A 26,581-nucleotide genomic window follows, 5' to 3' on the forward strand; every position below is an offset into this window, starting at 1 on the left:
CTGCCTAAGGTTGCCTAATGGCAGCACTGTCCCTGCATATATAAATGGGGAATTTGTAAATAACCTTTACTGAGTGTCAGGGCCGTAGATAGGGTGGTGCGGTCGGTGCCTCCGCACAGAGCGCAACATTGCTGAGGGAGGAACACCGACCGCCCACCATCTCTCTCTATTGTTGTTTCATCTAGTGCCGGGCGTCCGCTGCTGCATGTCCGCGGCGCCCAGCACAGAAAAGGCAGGGCAGGCAGACGCTGCCTCCCTGCCTCCTTATGACATAAAGCCTCCGGCTCCGGCATCCACAGTATTAGGGCAGCCAGGCAGGAGAGACGCAGACGTCATGACGTCTCCCCGCCCAAGGCTCCCAGAGGACAGAGGAACTGCTGGCTGCTGTCCTGTGTGCTGGGGGTGGCTGGCAAGGAAAGGCACGGAGTGTGGACACAGCAGACAGCACACAGCAGGGCTGGAAACCAGATGATACAGGACCGAAGAGCTGCTACTGCCAGGTGAGGTCTGACTGTGACTGGCAGTGGCACTGGCAGTATTAAAAGTAATGGCCAGCCCAGCACAGCAGCCTCCCCATTACAACTCGTGTGCTGAATTTATTAAATAAATAAATGTATATAATATATATATATACACACACATACATACCAGTGTTCTCCCCAGGCTGTTTTCTGCGGGCGCATCGCCCGGCAGAAACAGCCTGCCGCCCGGCACTTTACCCCGCTGACCCCCGCTGTGGAACACTAGCCTCTGAAGTGACCGGAGGCTAAAGAAGTCTCCGATCACTTCAGAGGCCAGTGTTCCCAGTGATGCACTGCGCGGGTGACGTCATGACGTCACCCGCGACGTGAGGAGCCTTCCCCGCGCGTCTCCTGGATCTAGTTAGATAGAGGGGAGACCGGCCAGCAAGTAAAGGTAAGTGCTGGGACCGGGACCAGCCTGGGGGCATTTTATAATGGAGCCAGCCTGGGGGGCATTTTATAATGGAGCCAGCCTGGGGGAACTGCACAAAGGGGCCAGCCTGGGGGCATTTTATAATGGAGCCAGCCTGGGGGCATTTTATAATTGAGCCAGCCTTGGGGCACTGCACAAATGGGCCAGCCTGGGGGCATTTTATAATGGAGACAGCCTGGGGGCACTGCACAAAGGGGCCAGCCTGGGGGCACTGCACAAAGGGGCCAGCCTGGGGGCACTGCACAAAGGGGCCTGCCTGGGGGCATTTTATAATGGAGCCAGCCTGGGGGCACTGCACAAAGGGGCCAGCCTGGGGGCACTGCACAAAGGGGCCAGCCTGGGGGCCCTAATTAAGCCTGGGGGCACTGCATAAAGGGGCCAGCCTGGGGGCACTGCATAAAGGGGCCAGCCTGGGGGCACTATTTAAGCCTGGGGGCACTATTTAAGCCTGAGGGCACTACATAAGGGACCAGTCTGCAGGCACTACTTCAGCCAGGGGGCACTGCATAAGGGCAAAGCTAAACTACAGGGAGCAATGCATAAAGGGGAAAACTACAGGGGGCACTGTATAAAGGGGAAAACTACAGGGGGCACTGTATAAAGGGCACAAATACAGGGGGCACTGCATAATGGGCACTTTTGACTGAGAGCCAGTGGGGGAGCAGCCTGAGACATGTCGGGCTGGATTGGTCTGGGAGATACCCCTTTTCCCGGCACGCGCATAATTGCGAAGGCCCCCACCCAGCAACTTTTGGATGCCACCCGGCTGGAAAAAATTTCTGGGGAGAACACTGCATACAAATGTGTGTGTGTGTATGTATGTATGTATGTATGTATGTATATATATATATATATATTTGTGCAGTGGCCGGCACTCCCTTGCTGTAAGCAAACAACCGCCTCCATTGCCCTCTCGTGTGTCCAACCCCGATGGGCACACCAATGAAATGTAGCGGAATGAGGCGGCACTCAGATGACTCAGATTTTGTAATATAGGAAGTTGGGGGGGGGGGCACCAATGAAATTTCTCTCACAGGGCACCAAAATGTCTAGCTATGGCTCTGCTGAGTGTCACATATATGTGACACAATGGGGGAGATGTATTAAGCTCTGGAAAGTGATTAATTGGAAAGCAATAAACTACCAGCTACTTTTTGGGATCTATCACTTAATTTCTACAAAAGCTGTTGAAACAAAGAAAAGGAAAAGTATTGTTCTCTATGCAGTGCACAAAAAGTAGGCAAATATAAATATAAAACTTAACTTTTATTAATATTATAATAGACAAAAATCAGCAAAATAATTACAAATAATTCCTAAGAATTATATAAACAAACATACAATTTTAGTGTAAAATCATGGACAGAAGTGAATATAAAAGAAGTCGGCGAGTCTCCCTTGGTCTCTGACTAATAGTCCTTTATATCAGAAATTGGTGTTAGTGTGACCCCCTACCCTGGATGATGAATTATATAGGAACTTATTATATTATAATAGTCCTAATAAATAATAGACTTACAGTATATCACTATTTTATATTGTTTTCAATGGTGATATAAAGCATAATGGGTTCTTCTTATTATAGGCTGAGAGTATATTGGAATTGACTCATATAGCAAAAATTTACAGCCTAAACTCAATTGTATAGTATGCATGCATATGCATCACAGTGTGCGTGCGTGAAGTAGACCGTGCGATCGGGAAGCAATCGCTCGCCTAGCAGAGACAGCCCAGCAGAATGAGTGACAGGTCAAGCCGTTTTTGGGTGGTAACAGGGGCAGGCCACTGGAAACGGGGGAGTGGAGGTGTGAACGCAGGCGTGCTTGGGCATCTTAACGCCGTTTCAGAGGCGTGCATAATTAAGGCAGCATCATAGTACACGTCACCTGGTTGAATTATACACTGAAGTGCTTGCGGTAGGGTCAGAGTTGCCGACTTGTAGCTCCCTCCTTGCGGGAGGGAGCTGTCGGGCATCCTCAGCAGGGGGGCGTATGCCATCAGAAGGGGGCGTGACCCAGACTATGACTAGTCAATGGGGGCGGAGCATGGCCGTGACAACGCAATCGCGGCCCCGCACCCTCTTCACAATGCCAAGATAAATGGCAGTGTGAAGCAGGGGGCGGGCCATGATGACGCGAATCGCGTCATCGGGCCCCCCCGCCGACATGGATAATACTGTATTCGCGGGGGGAGCGGCGGCGAGCTAGATGGATCGCCGGGGACCGGGAGACTTACCTACCTTTCCGGGGGGCCGGGAGCGGCACCCGATTTTCGGGAGGCTCCCGACCAAATCGGGAGGGTAGGTAAGTATGGGTAGGGTACAGTCAACGGCAAGTGCTGCGGTCAGTTCCGATGGAATCCGATGTACTGATGGTTGTATATACTGGAGATGACGTTCGCTAGTGGGCGGCTAAAGACAGGCTTGTGGGCATCTCCATACACTAAGTGATCGCACCCCAAGACATAGTGGGCGTGCTTATGCCTTGCCGTGCGATTGCCTGCCTTGACGTCACAGCTGATTTTGCATACGCTGGGAGCGAGCGTCCGCATCTAGCGACCGGGTCTGAATCAGGCCTACTGTCTATTTGTGATTGATAACACTGCTACACAGTCCCCAAATATATATCGAGCAAGTGAATAGTACTAGTTTACTATAGCCACACATAGATCTAATGGCATGAATAACAGCTTATTATTCATTTGTACATATTTATAAGGGCAATGAATAACTGATCATTTGGCTGCACAATAAAAAGTCCTCCATATGAGTGATGCGTTTTTAATATAGTAAGCAGCCCTATTAGCCGCGTGCTGAATAGTATTAAATATAAAGGGCAGCCTATTTACAGCCACACACTGGTATTCTTTAGTGTAATAAGCAGCTTCAATTCACAGCCACATGCTGATACTATTTAATATACTGTATGAGGTAACCTTGTCTATGGCTGTATGCTAATATTGGTTAATTTAATTAACCAACCAATATAATTAACCAACCAACTCTGCAGGAGGGTTTAGAATTACCTGACATCCCTCAGCATAGACCAACTTGAGCTGGGGTAATTTCATACCTCCCAACTTTTGCCCCTCACGAAAAGGGGGAGTGGCTTTGCTTGAGGGGGCGGGGCCTCTTGTAAATGGGGTGGAGCCTCGCAGAAACCCCCGATGATGTTACTATAAGAGGCGTGCCACCACTCTCCGAGATGCTGAGCAGCCCCCAGGCTCTCCCTACACAGGTTAACAGTAGCTAGAATCTCACGGAATTCGTCTTGGGGTCAAGCTTTCAGTTTTGTGGCTCCAACCTTTTGGAACTCACTTCCCCGCACAGTTCGAGAGGCCTCCACTCTAGAATCCTTCAAAAATAGACTCAAGACTCACCTATTCACCCAAGCAATTCAATAATGTCCCTTGTTTAAGCTTATTTTGTATTTTGTACTGTAAATGTAAAGCACTTTGAGTCCTTTAGGAGAAAAGCACTATATAAATAATATTATTATTATTATTATTAACCTTCTGCACACCCGCTGCTCGCAGTAAGTAGTAAGTAGCTGTCATATCTTTGCACACAGGAGAAACTAAGCAATTGTACAAACAGCTGTCATATCTCTTCACACAGGAGAAATAAAGTAATTGTACAGGGAGCTGTCATATCTTTTCACATACAGCAATTCACCATTAGGAATTCAGACAATTGACTTTAACCAATAAACCAGCTGTAGATAATTTGCTGCATTCTTCTATTACTCAGCATTAGAATTACCTAGGGACTGCAGCCCCTCCCCTGCAGTAAAATTCACCACCCGCAGGGACTGCCTAGATGTAACTTTGCCTTAGAACTGCTCCTTGCTAATCACAGCCAGACAAACAGTCTCAGGGGGAGATGTTATCTGCCCCTGGGATTGCCAGTCCAGCCTACAATTAGCAGAGTGTACTTCCAATGGGAAGCCACTCCCCTGCTATTATGGTAGCCTTATCTGGCTTCTAGGGGCTGCAGTTGATACAGCCCCTAGAAGCCTGGGCTACTAGTCAATTTGTGCCCATGTGCGGAATCTTGATCCCGCGCATGCACACAAGCCAAGTGCACAGTGCAGGGTACAAGCTGCAGGTGCAATTTTGCAGATTTTTAAAAATAACTTTAGGGACTTAAAAAAATGCTTACCCCCATTTTCATGTACCCCAAATTTGATAGGAATAGTTATTCTCCCCCCCCAAAAAAAATCTAAGTGCTATTCTTTACCACTTCTTCATAGCCACAAAATTGCACCTTGCGTGGCTATTACACCCCGACTTCCTTCAGCAGGCAAAAATGGGGGTACCCATAGTGATCCCCCATGTCTGGACATCTTTAGGGCGGTCCCAGACATATTTCCCGAAAATTCACGTTTTTTTTTCGTAAATGGGGTGAAGGGTCATTTTAAAAAAAAACAGGGATAATTTTTCAATTACCTATAGCAGGTGAAAAAAAGTGCAGATTTGGGGTTTAGAGCTGCAGGCTTAAAGAAAATTGCCTACACCCTTGGGAATGCCCCCTTAAAACGAAATATGCAAGTATGTGGCAGGTGTTTTTTCCATTGCGCAGAGTAGCGGCAGCTGTATATTTGAAGAATTTTTTAAAATTACCTTTAGGGACTTAAAAATATGCTTGCCTACATTTTCATGTAGCCCAAATTTGATGGGACCACTTTTAAAAACGAAAAAAAAAAACCTAATCTGAACTTCTTTAAAAAAATAACCACCTGCCACATCTATTTAAAAAGCCGACTTTGTTCTGCGGGCAAAAACGGGGGTACCCATAGTGATCCACGAGGTCTGGACATCTTTAGGTAATTCCTAAAAATTCCAGGATTTTTTCGCCAATCCAAGTTTCGCCTGTTCCCGATTTCGCCTACTTTGGAATTGAATTCTTGGAATAGCGGGCACACGCGCAATACTTTTCCGCCTGAAAAACAGTCCAGACTTTTCGCCTCAGATTGAATACGGGCCTTGGGCTCAGAAAGATGAGGTGTCAGAATGGGACAAAATGAGAGGGGTGGGGACTACTCACAGCAATCATGGCTGACAGAGCACAAGGTTGGAGCCCTGACTTCATTATAGTTTCTTCTATTCCTGCTATATTTCTGCTAGATTCGGCTAGTGAGAAGTTATTTCAACTACTCACTGTCTGTACTATACTGTACAACTATTTTTGGCTGCTTTCCCTGGCTGCAAGGCTGGAAGAAAGGCTTAACAGCGTGGTTAAAGCTGTGTGCCCAAAACACCAGCACAAAGTTCCCACTCAAGCCTGGCTGCCACACTTTTTTATTTTTATTGTGGTAATGAATTTTTAGGTAGTTTTTCTTAAGTGATTTTAATTTATTTACTACCTGTTGCTGAGTCCTGTAGAAGCCTGAGGACTGCAGCAATTGTGCTTATTTTTATATATAACAGAATCCTTTACAGTTCCTGTCCGCTGTCTGGCAATCTCTGCCTCACCCCTAATTCTCAGAAGCTCCTTCACCTCACCAGGACTCCAATTTGCCATGGTGCTGAAAATCTGAGAGCTCACTCTTTCTCTGTGTAGTATGCTGGCGGGGCTTAGGTTGCTGACATTATCAAGGCATACAAAAAGCAGCCAATCAGCACTTTTCCTTGAGTCCCAAGTTGAATAACCCGGGTCAGACACTTTTAAGTGCACATAGACCCGAGTCTGACCCATGTTTAACATTGCTTATAACTCGGTTTGAAATGCCGGGTTGTTCAACCCAGGTTATTCCAAAGTGGTGCTTTTAGACTGCACCTTGACCCGACGAGCCACCTCAACACGGCAATAATCCAGGATATTTTGGCGATGTGAATGGGGCTTAACTCTAGCTGTCATTCTAGATCAGGCCTTTATTGTTTATATTAGTTGATTGCTTAGGAATCGGTATGACATACTGCCAGACCTAAGTCCGGCGGATGAAATACCAACGCTGGAAGTCTGGCAGATGAAATTCCAGACGGCGCTTTATAAGTATCCTAACTTTCCCCTCTCCCCCTCTACCCTCCCTTAGGGGTGTCTAACCCTAACCACCCTCCAGGGGTGCCTAAACCTAACTCCCCCTCCCTGCATCCTAAACCTAACCCTCCCAGGGGAGTGCCTAACCCTAACCTCCTCCCGGGGGAGCATGACTCTACCCCTAGCCTAACCCTGTCCCCGCGGGAGTCCCTAAACCTACCCCCCCCTGCTAACAGATCCCGACGCCCGGCTTACCTACATTTGGTATGCCGGGCATCGGGATTTCGGCGTGGGGCTGATGATAGGCATTGGTATTTAGACGCCTATCATTAATCCCATGCTGGGATTTCACAGTCGGGAGGCCGGTGGTCGGGATTTCGACCACCGGCTTCCTGACTACATACCAATTTCTTACTACCACTGTCAATCTTACCCTGCTGGTTTAAGCCCGCCTGAATGGGTAGATGACATACTGTTTGAAATGCGCAGGTGTTAATCATAATAGCTGCGTCCCTCACTGAGGTTACACTCTGACTTGTACACTATTTTTCCCAATGCTTTCCCTACTGTGCATGCACAAAACACCGGGAAAATGGCTGCAGTGACCACTTTCCATGCAATTTTGACAGTGCTGATACCGGAGCTGATGAGGGACTCCGGCGGCAGAGTGATAAGTATTAAAAATATGGATGCAGGATGTTCGGTGTGGGCCCTCCTGGACCCAGGGGCCCGTGGGCCCCCACACACCCTGCACCCATTATAAAAATGTCCCTGTTGGTAGCATACAACTATATTTTCACTATGCACCATAAGGCTACTGTACCCACTAATCATGGAAAGGAGCATCCTACTATTAATAGTTTTCCCCATAAGGTAAAAACAAAAAAATCAATGTTGTTCCTAATTACCTAATTTAAGGACATCTATGTACACCAATGTGAACAGCTAAGAACAGTATTAAGTGTAGGTATTGGTTAGTTAGAATATAGAGACCATTTATACAGTAGCACCTTATTTTTCTTCAGCGTATCCTGCACAGAATATAGTAGTGTGGATATGTGTGCATGTGTGGGTGAAGGGGAGCATTGGGAATAAAGTGGTGTGATGATAGACACTTGAAGTTTAAAAAGAAAAGGGATCACCATTATCTCTTTGGCAGGAGAGATCCATCCTTGCTCTAGGGCTCTCAAAACAATAAAAACCATTAGTAACTTCCAAGACCTATGTAAATGGAAAAAAATAGGAGCTCAACTTAAATTTAGTATATTGACTATGTTGAGATTAGAGATGTGCGCAGAACCCTGTGTTTTGGTTTAGGCAAAACCGCCTTCAAATGTTTTGGTTTTGACAAAAACCACCTTTAAGTGTTTTGGTTCACATTTGGTTTTAGTTTTGGATTGCTTTAAAATTGATAAAAAAAACAGTTAGATTCATGTAATTTGGACCTGTTTACATGCAATGCCAAACCTGAGATTTGGTTTTAAAATTTGAGTTGCAAATTTACAGCAGATCCGAGCCGGTACTCGGTTCTACTCGTGATTCCAAAAGTGATCCAAGTCGGGACTCAACTTGACTCTGAACCCCTAAGTTCATGTGTGTTAGTTTTTTAGGAAAACCGAACAGCACATTTCTAGTTGAAATATGAATGTCAATAGAACTTGAACTAAAGAGAAGTGATATACTTTTTGGCTTATTGTTCTTTGAATTGATATTTCAACTCGAGTACTTATCCAATGTTTAATAAAATGTCTAACATAAATGTCTCATATTACAGTTGTATACTGTAGCTATATCGGGGTTAAATGGTTTCCCAAATTTAAAGGTGTGTTATTAAATAAGACAAAACTTGGTTGGAGACACACTGTGACTGGAATCATTTACAGTACCTAGCAGTTTAACGAGCCAGCAACTTAAGGTGAGCCACTGTTACTGAAGTATAATTAAATTTGTGTTTATTTTCCAGATACCGGAATATATTTCACTTCTTGCTACATCATGTCTGAATGACATAAGAGCCATAGCTTGTGTTGTTTCATGCTCCATGGCACTGAGAATACATGCAGAAATGAATATCTCTGATAACGTACAGGTATGATCCCCTCATCATATTATAGGATATTGATTTTATATATATATATATATATATATATATATATATTCGAAAATTTGTCATTCTGTCCTTCTGTCTTTCTATACAAATCCACAGTTTACAAGCCAAGATCGTGAAATTTTACATACAGGCATATTAAAACACGGCAGAGGCAACTAAAAAAAATAGAAATCGAAATTAATTACTGTTCATTTTTAATTAATTAAAAACCACAATTTTTGCACAGCATTCGCCCTCTACAGGTGAGGTACGGAATTAGAAATGGATTTAGCTTATCCGGTATTTTTTCTTTTCTATCTCTACTATCTACTATATAAAAGCAAAATTTTTTTCCTTCTGTCTTTCTATAAAAATCCACAGTTTACAAGCCAAGATCTCTCATGGTTCTACACCTAAAACCAGAGCCAGCCCTAGCCCATTTGGTGCCCTAGGCAAAATTTTGACTGGTGCCCCCTAAAAACAGGTGGCCCTCCTTTTGGCCACGGGCCTAGTAGCCAGGTCACTTACACCTAATAGGGCAATAACTCCCTCTAGGGCCTAATGCCCCCTATGTAGCCGGGGCCTTGCGCCCACCTATATGTCCACGGGCCTATTGCCTGACAGTGCCCCCACGGGCCTACTGCCTGACAACCCTGGTGGTCTAGGGAGGGGGGTATATGGTAGGCCTCCTTTGGAAGAGGTTGCGGGGGGGAGCTTCGTTGGCTCTTTTACTTTCCACCCCCGCAGTCCTCTCCAGTCCTCACCGCCTCTTCTTCCTTCTCCTAGCCCGCATCGCCTGTCTTCCTTCTTGAACACGGCGTCTTCTGGCCTCTGCCGTGGCTGCCGGAACTCTTGCCGCGATGCTGTCTTCGGGAGGTCTTCACTCCTCCCTCTCCGCCACCATACTGCCTTTTCCTGCTCAGCGGCATCTGATACAAGATGACGTGAGTGGGCAGGGCTATGACGCGGCGAGCTGCAATTGGCTCGTCGAGTCTGCCTATTGGCTGCTGGCCTGCGAGCCGGGTTTGGCTCGCAGCCAGAGCCAAACACCCGCTGTGGCCGATGCTGTATCAAGGCTACCAAGTCCTGCCCGCCGCACCCGATGATTGACCGGCGCTGGGAATACATACTCCGTCCCAGCGCCGGCTACCCGCCGCCTATGCTTCCCCGGTGCTGGGAGCAGAAATAGCATCCCAGCACCGGACGCTGATGTGTCCCGCAGGGGACACATCTCCTTCTGCTGTTTCGATATTGTGATCAGCCACTTGATCCCAGCACGTTTTTCCCCTCGGCAGTGGCAGCTGCAGGGCAGGGGGGAGGGGCATGCAGTGCCAGTGGGGAGGGGGACTGCGGCAGAGCCCTGGAATGCCCCTAGGCATTCCAGTCACCCCTAGGGATTTGCTTATTATGCCTAGGGCCGGCTCTGCCTAAAACACCAAAGAAGAATAAAAGTATTGTCCTGTTTGGTTTATTGTTAGATGCAGATTTGGACACCATTCTTCTTAGGCCATCTACAAGGTCAATAATAAAAATATTAAAATGTTGTTTTTGTTTAATTTCATAATTTGATTTTATAACATGCATTTTGCTACATACTAAGGAATTATGGAATTTTATTCTGTAGCATATAATCTAAGTCTCTGAACATCATTTACTATGGCTCTTGTGTGGAGTTTACAGTACCTTTTTAAATGCTGCATGAATTTATAATCTCTATTGATTAGGGATGAGCAGATTCGGATGTCAGAGAATTGAACCCACTCGAATTTTGGGGATCTGGGGCGATCAGAGCCAAGCTCAGATATCCCTGCCTGCCCCGGATCCCTCATCCAAGGCAAAACCTTGCGATCCCGCTGATGGGTCACGAGGTTTTGTATTGAGCGGGCTTAACGCTGATTGGCTGAGAGAGCCGTCTGTCACGGCTCTCAGCCAATCAGCGTTAAGGCCATTTAATATGCACACAGGAAGCAAAAGAAGATGGCGCCTGCCATCCCCTGCTGCCTGACACTACCGGCACCCCCCGCTGCCGGCACCCCCACTGGCAGCATCCCCCACTTGCAGACACTGCCAGCAACCCTGCACTCCTGCCCCACATACTCAGGACACTGTCAATGACCCCGACACTGCCAGCACACATGCACTGAGGACACCGCTGGCACCCCTGCTCTGCCGAGACCACCAGCACCCTGCATTGAGAACACCACTGCACTGCCAACACAGTCAGCAAACCTGCACTGAGGACACCGCTGGCACCCCCGCATTGCCGATATCACCAGTACCCTTCACTGAGGACACTGCCAGCACCGCAGCACTGCCATTCCATGTACTGAGGACACCATCAGCAACCCTTGTCACAGTAAGTGCACTATTGGTGTATCCAACCCACACTATAACACACTGTATCTGTGTTGGAACGTAGAAGCTGAATTGCCACATGTTAGTGCCGCCACTGTGTCGCTTAGCTTAGTCAGCCAGCTAGCTGGATGCAACCTTTTGGCCTTAACTAGATGAAAAAAATTATATTGTGAGGTGGTCAAAATTGATTGGAAATTACTGGAAATAAATGTTATTGAGGTTAAGAATACTGTAGGAACAAAAACAGGCCCATTTATGTGATTTTAGCTGTTTTTATGATATTTTAAGAAAGTCCAGATCCAAAACCAAAACCGAAAAACAAAACACCAAGGAAAAAAATCCAAAACCAGATTCAGATCTAAAACCAGGGGAGATTAAGATCCAAAACCAAAGCACGAGGGTCGGCGCACATCTTTACATATTGATGTTAAGCCAGGCTTATTATGAGTCTGAATATGGTAAAAATTGCTATCTGTATCCATGAAGAGAGATCCATCTGAGTTAGAATCAGGCTCATAAAGATGGCAACTATACTGGGATGCAAAAACGCAGCTATGCAGCACAAATTTTTATTTATACTTGCTCATGCATGGGCTAACACAACTAGATGGTGTCAACAGTGGCGACCAAACTTTTTGTCTACCTCTTTGGTTGCTGGACCACACTATGGAACGCACAGAGGCTACTTCCGGTTCATTCCTTTGTCAGCCCCTGAAGGGTAAAACCAATTGGATAAATCTTATACACCGTGGTGACCCTGAATGCCTGAAACAGCTGCACAAGGAACTGGAAGTAGTTGCTGTGCATCCAGGATCCAGCAACCAGGAAGTACACAGTCATCCTGGTATCAGAGCAACAGAAGCTCTTGGCCGTGTTTGCACTGTACATCCGACAAATTTTGAATACTTCTATCTCCGAAGTTTGCTTTACACTGTTACAGGTTCTACTTCCTTCGAAGACCTTAGGACTGTGGATGGGGAAGTTTGTCACACTTTTTGTGAGGCCTGCCTAAGGAGAGGTTTGTTGGAGGATGATGTGTAAACAAACATTCTTAAAATCCCAGGCAACGCTGGCTACTCCAGCTAGTACAGTATATATATAAAATCCTAGTACCGGCACTCAAAACAGTGAGAAAAACTTATATGCCAGGGACTTCTTGGGACCTTAGCCACCTCAACATACACCACAAAAAGAAGGCAGCACACCCGGACTTGTGAGGCAGAGAACATCTGGTGCTTTACTTGCAACGTTTCAGGGTCAATTCCCCGTCACCAGGACACACACACACACACACACACACATATATATATCCAATAATCTCAGTGGGCGCTAGAACAGTATTGAAAATATTACTGTATGTTTTTGTTTGTACACAATGTTTAGTCCATAACATCACAGTGTGGGTTGCTTAATTCTCTTGATACCATCAATCAACTCCAGAAGGATGAGCTTGATTACTTCATGGGCATCTGTAATTATACCCACTCACCAAAAATAATTCACCCAGAAAATGAGGCAAAATTACCAAATATTAATAAATGCAAATTAAACATCCAGTGTAAAACATTTTTAATATAACAAAAATTGTTCTTACATAAAATTATGTTAAGCTTAATGTCACTTTGTAGATTATCAAAATTTGTGATTCTTTGGCCTTGCCACTTTTTAATTTAGCTTCGACATAAAACCCTACGCTCATTGGTGACTTCTTCAGGGGTAATCAAATAGGATCACAATCACTTCATATGTGGTCATACTGGATCTTGTAAAAATGCCTCGCAGATCAATGGAGAATAGATCCTTTATACATGCCTTAGCCAATAAGATCACAACTCATTCATATGGAAAGTAAAGTCTCAGAAAATAATGAAGGGCCTCCAATTCAGTGTAGATAGGTCCGCAGGAGCTGAACTGTGTAATTTTCCCATGGTGTACTAGTGAACTGGACCAGCTATATGCTAAAGCTTGCACAAAGGACCTAATCTACACTGAATTGGAGGTCCTTCATTATTTTCTGAGACTTTTACTTTCCATATGAATCAGTTTTAAGAGGGTTTTACCCCTATAAATTAATAGAACAAACTTGAAAACTAGAATCTGTGCACAATTAGAATATAGCCCTATATCCCGATATTAATATATATGCCTAATAGCGGGTAAAAAGTGACGTGAAAAAAACTAGAATTTATATTGTCTAGGTGCGTATAAATATTTGATATGAAGTCATTAGGTGTTAACCAATGAAACATCTGACTCTGTAATAATACTAAATATAGGATTGATTATTAATTATTTTTAATAACAACTACTCTAGGACCTACTTGACAAACGGTCAGCAAAACTACATATTGAATATTGCTTTTCCACAGGGAATACCCCTTTTGAGTCACCACATGTGTGAACAAGTATAAAAACACATAATTATATGTGGATGCTGTAACATATTAATGAGATATTTGGTGTATTTAATATTTCTCTATTAAAAAGAAAAGAATTGTACAAAAAAACACAATGCACACAATACACATGGATACAGTCTTAGGTATCTATCTTTGTAATATTTTGCTGATTTCAAATAAGCTGTAAATTTTTTTTATGAATTAAATATAGGTTATGTTTTAACAAAAGATGTGCGCCATTGAAAACCCCTTTTTTGTTTCTGGTATTAGTTGCCGTCAGATTGCATTCCCATACAGGAAAGTATTAAATGTGAACTGGATAACTTATATATGGGGTTAAATATTGATTTAGAATTACACTTGTGCAGAAGTCCTTCACCTTGTGTTTTTTTCACTTAAAGTTTTCATAATATGCCACACTGTGCATGCTGCCAGTTCACATTATATGCCACTCTGTGCATGCCCCAAAATCACATTGAGCCACACTGCATATTACCCCAATTCACATTTTATACCACACTGAGCATGTCCCAATTCACATTATATACTCATCAGCGCATGCTCCAATTCAAATTATATGCCACCAGATCAGTTTAAAATTAAATCGCAGCAACGCCATCTTTCGACTGGCCGCAAGACTCCATTTTGGAAATGAGATCGCAAGATGCCATTTTGCGAATGGCCGCCTAAGAGCCATTTTAGATAAACTCACCCTTTAGTACATGTGGCGATATTATTATTAGCAACATGCGATTGCATCTTTCATCATTTCTCATACACACATTAATACGCAGAATTGCGCTGTTAACTAGTCGCATATTAGCGAATGCATAGGATTTTGTATGAAACCGGTGTATTATTAGCTTTATGCGCACGCATCTGCCCCAAGTTAGCTAGCGTCCTTATATCAAACCCCGAATACTCATACATTACATATTCACACATAAGGTTTAGTAAGTTTTAAAGTATATGATTTAAGTTGGTTCAGTTAGTTTAAATGTTGTGAAATAAAGATATTTGATAACTTAGGTTCTGTACATGATAAGAAAGCAGTGTTTGGGTTTGTACTGATGCATACTCTTTCAACAGAATTCCGGTACTATCGGTGTGGAGATCGCATCATGCATTCGCAACTTATGGACCGCAGAGACTACAAGCAACAAAATGTATATTTTAGGAACAACTGTTAGGATGCAGCATTGGGGGTGGGAAGGGAAGACCCCCAGCTGTTAGAGGCAGGGAGAGTCTATTTGAACCAGCCTGTTAAATGTTCTGTAACAGATGCTTCTCCCCTGGGAACCAATGACATCAGCAACAAACTCCTCTATTGTCAGTTCTATTCTGGGGGGGTATAAAATGTGTGCTCAAACACTGGGGTCTTGTCTTCTTGCTGAATGTTGAATGACGAGGGGTCTCTTGCTGATACCTATCACCGGGTCCGGAAACTCTACGTTTGTATACTGTGCTTGGGTCTGTATATTTCCTTTGCGTCTAATTGTGTCTGCATCAATAGCGTGTAACTGACTGTACTTTTACTTGAATAATACTTTGTGCTTTGGAACCACATGTTCTAAGTCTGGAGTCTCTATTTACTGTATATTTGCGTACGCAAAATAGCATTATTCTTAGAGGTTTATAGGAAGGATTTTAGAAAGTATAGGCAGGGGTATATAGAGGTTCAATTTTAATATTGTCAGATGGGGGCTCATCGAGTGAAGTCACTTACCTACTCACATGGCACATACGTCTAGCGATATCTCAGTAAAGGGTGGAGTGGCCACATACAGGGTTTTCCTGTAACCGCTTTGTGCTGAAAGATCGATATCCATTTTTGTGTGAGCAAAGGAAGCTGACTAGAATCTAGGGACAAGAGAGGAAAAAGTTTGTTTTCCTTTGTTGATAGAACCTAACGTTTAGAGGAGTGCCGCAGTATTGAGTACGCGGCTGAAACACATCTTTGCGTACGCAGTTAAAAAGTCATTATACGGTTGTGTGGTAGTCGCATTATTGTGTATGCGGCTGGTCACACAATAGCGTATATACACTTCCGGTTCTGCAGCCACGTGTTTAAACAAAGCCGTCGAGGTTTAACTTTTTCAATTGTTATCAATATTTGGGTTAACGTGTATTTTTCTGCGCAGGAAAAAAAGTGTGTAACAGTGAATATTTGTTGGACAAAGTTGAGGATATCACATGATCCTTAAGGGCTAGGTGCAAGGGTTAGTCTAGCCGCTCGGTAAGTAGCTTTACCGTTCTATACACAGTAGCAGGTGTACATGTTGTCTTTGTTGTACAGAGGTGCGTAGGAGCGGCCGACATATAAACTCCTGTAGGTGTGGAAGTTGCCTTACTAAATCTTATCCGGGTGTGGAAGTTGCCATTTTCAAATCTTATCCAGGTGTGGAAGTTGCCTTACTAAATCTTATCCAGGTGTGTGGGTGCCGCCGACTTAAATCGTCCACAGGTAAGTGAAAGTATCTTGATTGACTTTCACCAGTTTAAATCTGTATTGAAAAGCGTAGGATTTTGTCTCAAAATGGGAGCCATGCAAACAAAGATGTTAGACAATGGTGTGCTGCTAATGGAGGCACCGATCGGATCGGCCCATCGTATTATGCATACTAAGTATGGTACTTATGCAATAAGGTATTGTGATGTATGGTTTAAAATGACGATGAAGAGTGTTAGACCGTTTCCCAGAATTGGTAGTTTTTAAAAGGATCTATTAGATAATGTCCAGGATCACATCAGTCTGATGCGCTCCTGAGAACAAAAGGTCAAATATTTTGAATGTTTAAAAATGTGGCAGCATGAAGGGGATGCATGGCTTAAAAATGTGCAAGCGACGCAAACTAGCGTTGCGAGCGCTTTGCCAGAAAATACAGCCGCGACGCTAAATTGCAATACGGGCGAGCCGCAAATTGGCACGCATGTGCGGCAAGGTGGTGTTGTGGAGAGTATTGCCAGCAGTTCATGCTCACCTCCCCCACCACCTTATGTGGATGGAGGTGCAAGTACAGTTACCAAAAATACCCATAAAAATGTAACAAGCAATTTGTACCCCCTCTTATGTAACCATAAAGAAAATGTTTGATGTAGATGATGAGCCTATTGTAATGTCTACTATTTCCCATGCTGTGCAGATGATGGATGCTGCATCACCACAATCACGAGTGGTGCCACCATCTCCATCGGTAACAGCAAGGGAAGTGTTAACACACTCTGCACCCGTAGAGGAAGTTGTTAATACCATACGTAGTAGCAGCAGATTAAACCCCCTGCCAGGTAACCATGTCAGAGGTAGCAACGCTACCGGTCTGCATCCCATTCTGACGATAACTGTTCCGAACGGAAATGCAGATGCAAACGGTGTAGTGCCCACGAGGGAAGTAGTAATGCATTGTCCATGGACAAGAGCAGAACTAAATTCCATCATAAATGATTTCCCCGATCCCAAAAAGGAACTAGCCAAATGTCAAAGATTTTTGAGGAATTTGGGTAGTTCTCATGAGCCAACTAATAAAGATTGGCATGTGGTGTTAAGGGCCTGTCTACCACGCAATACCGACGTGACAAAATTTATCACGGATTGTGTATTGGATGGTGACGTTCCCTTTACATACCAAGTAAACCAAGGTAACATTTCCCGCATTGTGACTCAATTGGGTATATATTTTTCAGTAGTAGTTAACTGGAACAAAATTTTCACAATCAAACAAAAGGAGAGTGAAACTGCAGAAGACCATTGTGACAGGGCTCTGCAGGCTATCACCCAGTACACTGGGATAGAAGATATTAAAGATAGCACTCACCACAGGGGAATGATAGTCACGGTACTAATGGATGGTCTGAAAGAGAATTTAAAGACCCAGGTTCAGACCTCACAGCCTGGCTGGAGGGGACTTACAATAGATAACCTCATAGAGTCTGCCATAGAACATGACAAAAACATCTCAAAAAAGAGGGAGATCCAGAGCGAAAAACTAATGGCTGTCAGTATACAAGCTCTGGAAGGAATGACGGTAACATCACAGCCAACAGACACACTCTCACCAGCACACACACTTACACCTGCCCTCACTGACCTCACACAACAACAAACACAGCTCTACTCCACTAACCCAATACAACCACAGGTCCCATACTCATATCCTCCACAATACCCTTACCCTCCCTATCCTTACCCATATCCACCACCTTTATCCTCTTCTCAAACTTCACCACAACACATGTTGTCACCTGAATCACGGACATGTTTCAATTGTAAACAAACAGGACACTTAAGTAGAAATTGTACAGTAAAACGAGTAGGAATCCCAAATCGGGGGAGATCTGGATATCCCCATAAGGGATATGCACAGAGAACAGCAAATGTTCAACAGGCATCAGCTCCAATTGTGGCCGTAAATGCTTTATTGGAGAATGGTAGCCAACGCTAGGGGTCAGGTCATACCTGTAGTCTACAGATAGTCAGATTAACGGGAAGTACTAGGGAAGAACCGGTTATGATGGTTGATGTAGCTGGTACTGAATATCCTTTTCTTGTAGACACAGGGGCGACCAAGTCAGTGATGAAATCTCCCGTTAATTTACAGGTGACCAACGAGATAGTACCAACAATGGGTGTAACAGGTAAAGTGGAACGTTATCGTTTAACAAAGTCCACAGAGGTTACTATTGGGCCGTTGCATACCAGACATTCTTTCCTTCTGGCTGCTGCGACTCCTACTAACCTACTGGGAAGAGACTTGTTATGTAAAATGGGATGTGTTATATATTGCACCCCTGATGGTGTATATTTAGATATCCCAGAGAGAATGGTATACGAGGTGCGGGATATGTTAGACACTCCTCAAAGGATAATGTATCACTCGTTTTTTTAAAAATAAATAAAAATTCATCACAGGTAGATGAAATGTTGTCCCAAATTCCAAATTCCCTTTGGACTAAGAATGGACAGGACACTGGATTAATGGCAAATGTAAGCCCTGTAATGGTAAACTTAAAAAGCGGTAGGCAAGCTCCCAAAATTCCCCAGTACCCACTAAAACAGGAGGTAGAATTAGGGGTGTTTCCTATAATCGAGCGATTATTGCAACAGGGAATTTTAGTCCGTACAGCTAGTGTAGCCAACAGTCCCATCTATCCAGTAAAGAAGAGTGGTGGGAGGGGTTATAGGCTGGTGCAAGACCTTAGAGGTGTTAATAAGGTAGTAGAGAGCCAATTCCCTGTAGTGCCAAATCCAGCTGTCATTCTGATGCAGATCCCACCGAATGCAACCAATTTCACTGTCATTGACCTCTGTTCTGCTTTCTTCTCTGTGCCTCTCCACCCTGACTGTCAGTACCTACTCGCATTCACATACAGAGGTGTGCAATATACATGGACACGATTACCCCAAGGTTTCATAGACTGCCCCAGTATCTTCTCCCAGGCATTGCACGACTGTTTACAATCTTTTCAACCTGCCAATGGATCTGTTCTAATTCAATATGTGGATGATTTATTGCTATGTTTTGACTCATTTATGTCATGTTTGAATGATACTAAACTTTTGTTACTTCATCTCTCGCATATAGGACACAAGGTGGCTAAGGACAAGCTACAACCGTGCCAATCCAGAGTAAAATATTTGGGACACTGCCTAACCCAGGGGTTACGACATCTTGCAAATGATAGAATCCTAGCCATACAAAACATGACACTGCCGCAGAATCAACAGCAAATTCGTACCTTCTTGGGAATGTGTGGATATTGCCGAATGTGGATCCCAGGTTTTTCTGTTCTGGCCTTGCCTTTACAGGAACTAGTCTCTTCCTCAAAGCACGATCGTGTCATACACACAGAGGAATCAGAGCAGGCTTTCCTTAATCTTAAGGATAGCCTGACAAAAGCTCCTGCATTGGGAATACCCGATTATGAAAAACCTTTTGATTTGATTGTACGGAAGCTGATGGTTGTGCTGCAGGTGTCCTTACACAAAAACATGGTGATGCCAGTAGACCCGTAGCATACTACAGTGCCCAATTGGACACGGTAGCAAGATCACTCCCCACTTGTTTGAGAAGTGTAGCAGCTACCGCTGTATTGGTGAGTAAAAGTGAGGACGTAGTATTGGGCCATGATATGATTGTCTACACTCCCCATGCTGTATCTGCTCTGTTGAACTCAGCTCAAACCAGACACGTCTCTTCAGCTAGGTTTACCAAATGGGAATTAGCCCTAATTGCAACCGCAAACATCACTGTTAAATGTTGCAGCACGCTGAATCCAGCAACGTATCTACCATATGTACAACATGATGTACAAAGGGTGGAGGGAGATGAGTTGCTGGCGGGAGGTGAGTTCAGCGGACATAATGATACACAAGATTGTATGACATATCTGAATCAGACCTTTACTGCTAGACCTGACATACATGACACACCTTTAGAGAATGTGGATGTGACTTTTTATACAGATGGGAGTTGTCATAGACAAACAGACACAGGTGAATTATGTACAGGTTATGCTGTTGTAAATGACACAGACATCATGGAAGCTAAACCTCTTGGTCCTCCTCACTCAGCCCAGGCGGCAGAGTTAGTAGCACTAACTAGAGTGTGTGAACTGGCAGCAGGCAAATCTGCTAACATTTACACTGACTCGAGGTATGCGTTCGGGGTGGTGCACGATTTTGGGACTCTATGGCGTCTGAGGAATTTTATGACAGCAGCAGGCACACCAGTTGCACACTCCCGACACATAAAACACCTTTTAGAAGCAATCCAACTGCCTAAAACAGTGGCAGTAATTAAGTGTAAAGCCCATACATGTGAGGATGGCCCGGTGTCATTGGGCAACAACAGGCCTGATGAAGCTGCAAAATGGGCAGCAGGGTTGAAAATGTTTTCTCCAACTGAAAAACTTATGTCTTTCCAAACAATTGACATGCTGAAATTAATTGAGATGCAAAATTTGTGTTCAATTCAGGAAAAATCTATGTGGAAGTCCAAGGGATGTGAGCAAGAGTCCTCTGGGCTCTGGAGGGATGGACAAGGTAAACCAGTTGCCCCCAAGGGATATTATCCCAGCCTGGCTGAGGCAGCACACGGTCTGACTCATCTAGGAAAACAAGGTATGTGCAAGTTGGTGAAGGCATACTGGTGCGCACCAGGATTTTCTTCACAAGCAGAAAAGAGCAATGTCCTGTCTGACCTGCTTAAGGAAGAACATAGGGAAAGCGATCCCTACCGAACCGTCCCACATTCCACCGACTGATGGACCTTTCCAGGTGATACAAATTGATTTCATCCAATTACCACCCTACAGGAACCTTAAGTATGTATTAGTGTACACCGATGTATTTTCTAACTGGGTTGAGGCCTACCCAGCGGCCACTAATACTGCTGCATTTACTGCCAAGAAAATAGTCCAGGAATTTGTATGTAGGTACGGTATCCCTAAAATCATCGAGAGTGACAGGGGTACTCATTTCACAGGTGATGTGTTCCAAAATATGTGTAAGCTGATGGGTATTAATAGTCGACTTCATACCCCCTACCGACCGCAGGCCAGTGCCAAGGTAGAAAGGATGAACGGGACTATTAAAAATAAATTAAGTAAAATTATGGCAGAGACTGGACTAGGATGGCCAGAATCGTTACCTTTGGTCCTACATAGCATGAGGACCACTCCTAGACCCCCTCTAAATCTGTCCCCATTTGAAATACTGTTCAGTAGACAACCTCATTTGATTATAAGTCCTCAGGAAGATTTGAAGGGTAACAACGAGGTAACTGTAAAGTATCTTATATCAATGAGTAAGCAGTTAAAGCAACAGCAGCAGAAACTGAAATTGTTGTCTAATTATATGCCTGAAACTAACTGTCATGATGTTGAACCAGGAGAATATGTTATGATCAGAAATTTCTTGCGTTCAGGTTGTTTGACTGATCGGTGGGAAAGTCCATACCAGGTGCTGCTGACGAGTACTACATCTTTGAAGGTGGCCGAGAGAGATACCTGAGTCTATTCCACTCACTGCAAAAAGGTCAATCAACCGGTGGAGAAACAAGTCGGAGACAAGGCCGATAGTGTGGACCTGTCGCTCGCGAGCTTGTTCCGGGAGGATTGAAAAGGTCGTAGTGAGATACCTGAACTGAGAGAAATTTTGCAGGACTTGTTGTTAAAATGGACGGGCCTGCTGTGTTCATTTTCATATTCTCTCTTAGAGTGTTCACTATCCTGGTCAGTTCGGGGATATCCAGTGTCTGTGATGGGGGCCGATTGAGGAAATGGGAGCTGATGGCAGTGCTGATGGAGTGGAGTCAGGAGGAGTGCAATGCCAATAAGAGGAGTGTCTGACCAATCTTAGTACTGTTATTGTTAAGAGCTGTCATTCCGGATACTCGAGGAAGGTGTGGAGGTTTATCGTCTGAAGATTCCTGTATTTGTGATCTTTGTGGGTCCCTAGTTGATGAAAACTGTATCCAAAGGTGCCAACCTAAATATAATCCGTACTGGGGTGGGTATCCTCTAGAGGATTATCATAGCATGGTAGGCAAAGTGTTAAATCAAACTGATTGCTGGGTGTGTTCACATGTGCCACAGGGACAGCATAATGTAGGGTTGGTGCCATTTCCGCTGAATACCATGGAAATTTTAGAATTGCAAAAAGGGAAAACCTTGGATGGAAAATTTTTCTCATCCAAGCCACCTCATTTCAAACTCTATCAATTACAAGTAGATAGATCACTTTTGTGTCTAAACATAACCAACCCCAATAAACCCGGAAGTTGGGAAGTGACGGGGAATAATCAGACGATGACCTTCTTACAAAGAGCTGATAATGAGCCCATAAACTATGATATGTTACGCTCAATTAAATCAAGTGGGAAACATTTTAGGTACCGGTATACATTGAGTTCCACCAAAGAAATTATAGGTAAGGTACCAGATGGTTATTGTGCTAAAATAATACAACCAGAAACTTGCATATACCAGATGGAAGAGCCTGAGATAGGATTGTTTGCAAGGGAAATGTGTTTAATGATGCATACCATTCCTTATGTTCTCCCTGAAAATGTATATTTTATATGTGGAAGAAAGGCATATAAATGGCTCTCCCCGAGTTCCGAAGGTTTGTGTTACCTGGGAAGAGTAGTCCCAGAAGTTATGACCCTCACACATGTTGAAATTCTTAGTATACATAAAAACACACCATCACCATATCTTCACACTCAATATGAACACAGAGGCAAGAGAAATATGATACCTGGTGATATGCATAAAGCCGCTCAGTTAATTAGTGAGACAACTGGCTTTCAAGTTTTAGTGGCACTGGATCCCACCAGAATTGCTCGGGGTACATTAAATTTTAGAAATATTCAGGAACTTGCTAAATTGATAGATAATATCACCGAGATGTACGATGACACATTCAGGTATACAGGGAGAGAATTGCAAGCGTACAAGAAAGAACTGGTGCAACACAGGCTAGTGTTGAATTATTTAACTGCTGTTACTGGAGGGTATTGCGTAATGTTAGCAACCCAATTTGGAGTAAAATGTTGCACTTATGTCACCAATGATACCAGCGACCCTAAGGAGGTGATAGACTGGAAGATGGATGAGATTCTACAGCTAAAATGAGAATTTCGTAAGAACCATAACACTTCAGTGGCTGAAGTAGGGGAAAAGATAGAAGGATGGGTGTCATGGCTGAACCGAGTGAAATGGTTCTCAGGTCTAAGGGAATGGGTCCAGGAAGTGATCGCCAGCATAGGCAAATTCTTGATCCTTATACTAATTGTCATCATGATAATTGGCATATGCGTCCGGTGTGTTCCTATTGTGTTGAAGTGTGGAAAATGTAAAAATAGAGTGAAATGAAAGAATGAAATAATGATGGTAGCCAGTATGAATACCGAGGTAAATACAGAACTGCATTACAACCCTGAGCTAGGAAGTACCATCATTTAATGTATTATATTTAGACATGCATAGAATATATTATTGAAATGTTATTTTTAAAACACCTCAGGTAATGTCAAGTCTCAATTCCCCTTCAAGACTGCTTTTATAAGACTGGTGCATCTCCACACCTTTCACATGATCTTCCAAGATCCGCGGTGTGCGTATAATAGTAGTTTTATGTCCCCACTCAGAGACACATTATTGATGGAGTAAGAAACACCTTGTGCCATCCCATAATAACACTAAATAATATTTAAATGTAAGCCTAAGTTAAAATTCCAACAACAGATTGTGATAGCAGGTTGTTTGCTATCAAAGGGTGGACTGTCAAAGCTGGATAATTGGCTGAGACCGGATCAGTTTAAAATTAAATCGCAGCAATGCCATCTTGCGTCTGGCCGCAAGGCTCCATTTTGGAAATGAGATCGCAAGATGCCATTTTGCGAATGGCCGCCTAAGCGCCATTTTAGATAAACTCACCCTTTAGTACATGTGGCGATATTACTATTAGCAACATGCGATTGCATCTTTCATCATTTCTCATGCACACATTAATATGCAGAATTGCGCTGTTAACTAGTCGCAAATTAGCGAATGCATAGGATTTTGTATGAAACCGGTGTATTATTATTAGCTTTATGCGCACGCATCTGCCCCAAGTTAGCTAGCATCCTTATATCAAACCCCGAATACTCATACATTACATATTCACACATAAGGTTTAGTAAGTTTTAAAGTATATGATTTAAGTTGGTTCAGTTAGTTTAAATGCTGTGAAATAAAGATATTTGATAACTTAGGTTCTGTACATGATAAGAAAGCAGTGTTTGGGTTTGTACTGATGCATACTCTTTCAACAGAATTCCGGTACTATCGGTGTGGAGATCGCATCATGCATTCGCAACTTATGGACCGCAGAGACTACAAGCAACAAAATGTATATTTTAGGAACAACTGTTAGGATGCAGCATTGGGGGTGGGAAGGGAAGACCCCCAGCTGTTAGAGGCAGGGAGAGTCTATTTGAACCAGCCTGTTAAATGTTCTGTAACAGATGCTTCTCCCCTGGGAACCAATGACATCAGCAACAAACTCCTCTATTGTCCATTTTATTCTGGGGGGGTATGAAATGTGTACTCAAACAGTGGGGTCTTGTCTTCTTGCTGAATGTTGAATGACGAGGGGTCTCTTGCTGATACCGATCACCGGGTCCAGAAGCTCTGCGTATGTATACTGTGCTTGGGTCTGTATATTTCCTTTGCGTCTAATTGTGTCTGCATCAATAGCGTGTAACTGACTGTACTTTTACTTGAATAATACTTTGTGCTTTGGAACCACATGTTCTAAGTCTGTAGTCTCTATTTACTGTATGATTGCGTACGCAAATTAGCATTATTCTTAGAGGTTTATAGGAAGTATTTTAGAAGGTATAGGCAGGGGTATATAGAGGTTCAATTTTAATATCGTTAGCAGGAACTCCAGTCCTGACTCCTGTCCTGTCACTTTTTCCCAGTAATATTACAATGCAGGCTGGCGAAGGAGGAGGGAGAGGTATGCAAAGAGATGGGAGCACCACCTGCATTATTTATATACCTGGGTGAGGCCTGGCTGGCCTGGCATTGTGACTCCTTTGAGAGAGGTCAGGCAAGAGCACTGCTGTAGTTTTGTTTAAGGGTAGGATGGTGCCCCACCTTCCACCAGTGCCCACCTCTGGCCAACCTCTATTTACATCCCTGTAGATCAGGCATGTCAAACATGAGTCCCAAATAAACATTTTATGTGGCCCAACAGTGTGGGCCCACATATATATAATATGCGGCCCACAACCTTGCCACGACCGGAGCTCAGCTACGATCAAATAGTGTTTACTTTATGTAAAGCTGGGAATGCTGGTCTCTGAAGCAATCAGAAACCTCTGATCGGTTCAGAGGCCAACGTTCCCAGTGATGCAGCACGCGAGTGATGTCATGACGTCACTCGCATCTCCCACGATGAGAGGAACCTGGAATTAGATCCAGTCAGCGGTAGCATCTACGTGGGACAGTGGGAGTAAAGACAGTGTGGACTGGAGCGGTGCCAAGCGGCCGTCGTGAAGAAAGGTAAGTACTGCACATGTGAGTGGGACGGAGCACAGCATAAGCAGCATTACTGCGGGCACAACATAAGGGACACTACTGGGGGTACTACTAGGGACATTACTAGGTACTACTGGAGGCTCTGCATAAGGGGCATTACTGGGTACTACTGGAGGCTCTGCATAAGGGGCATTACTGGGGGGCACAACATAATGGGCATTACTGGAGCACTGCAGGTGCACTTCTAGGGGCATTACTGGGGGGCACTGCATAAGGGACACTACTGGGGGCACTAATAGGGACATTACTGGGGGCTCTGCATAAGGGGCATTACTGGGGGCACTACTGGGGGCACTACTAGGAACATTACTGGGGGCTCTGCCTAATGGGCATTACTGGGGCCTCTGCATAAGGGGCACTATTAGGGGAATTACTGGGGGCACTGCTTAAGGGGCACTACTATGGACATTACTGGGGGCAAAACATAAGGGGCATTACTGGGGCACCACATAATGGGCACTACTAGGGCACTGCATAAGGGGCATTGCATAATGGGCACAAATTCAGGGGACATTGCATAAGGGGCTCTAATACAGGGGGTAATTGCATAAGGGGCACTACATAAACCTTTAAAAATTGCATATAAGACTTTTTTTTTTGTTGCGGCCCACACACTCTTAAGGTGCCCATCCATTAGCAGACATGAAAACGACTGCACGATTATGACATTGTAATTGTGCAGTCGTTTGTCAGTCTGTGATGAGCCTGCACTGAACG

General features: G+C 44.1%; 1 protein-coding gene across 1 annotated transcript in view; it reads left to right on the plus strand.

The window, feature by feature from the left end:
- LOC148501567 (putative ATP-dependent RNA helicase DDX60) overlaps window positions 1-26,581 on the plus strand; it is a 600,786-nt gene that overhangs the window by 154,032 nt on the left and 420,173 nt on the right. The window contains exon 7 of the mRNA XM_088450267.1: window positions 8,895-8,988. Coding sequence (XP_088306393.1) covers window positions 8,895-8,988 — 94 coding nt within the window. The remainder of the gene's footprint in view (window positions 1-8,894; window positions 8,989-26,581) is intronic.

The sequence above is a fragment of the Taudactylus pleione genome, unplaced genomic scaffold (genome assembly GCF_031769625.1).
Source record: "Taudactylus pleione unplaced genomic scaffold, aTauple2 ptg000513l, whole genome shotgun sequence".
NCBI classification, from domain to species: domain Eukaryota; kingdom Metazoa; phylum Chordata; class Amphibia; order Anura; family Myobatrachidae; genus Taudactylus; species Taudactylus pleione.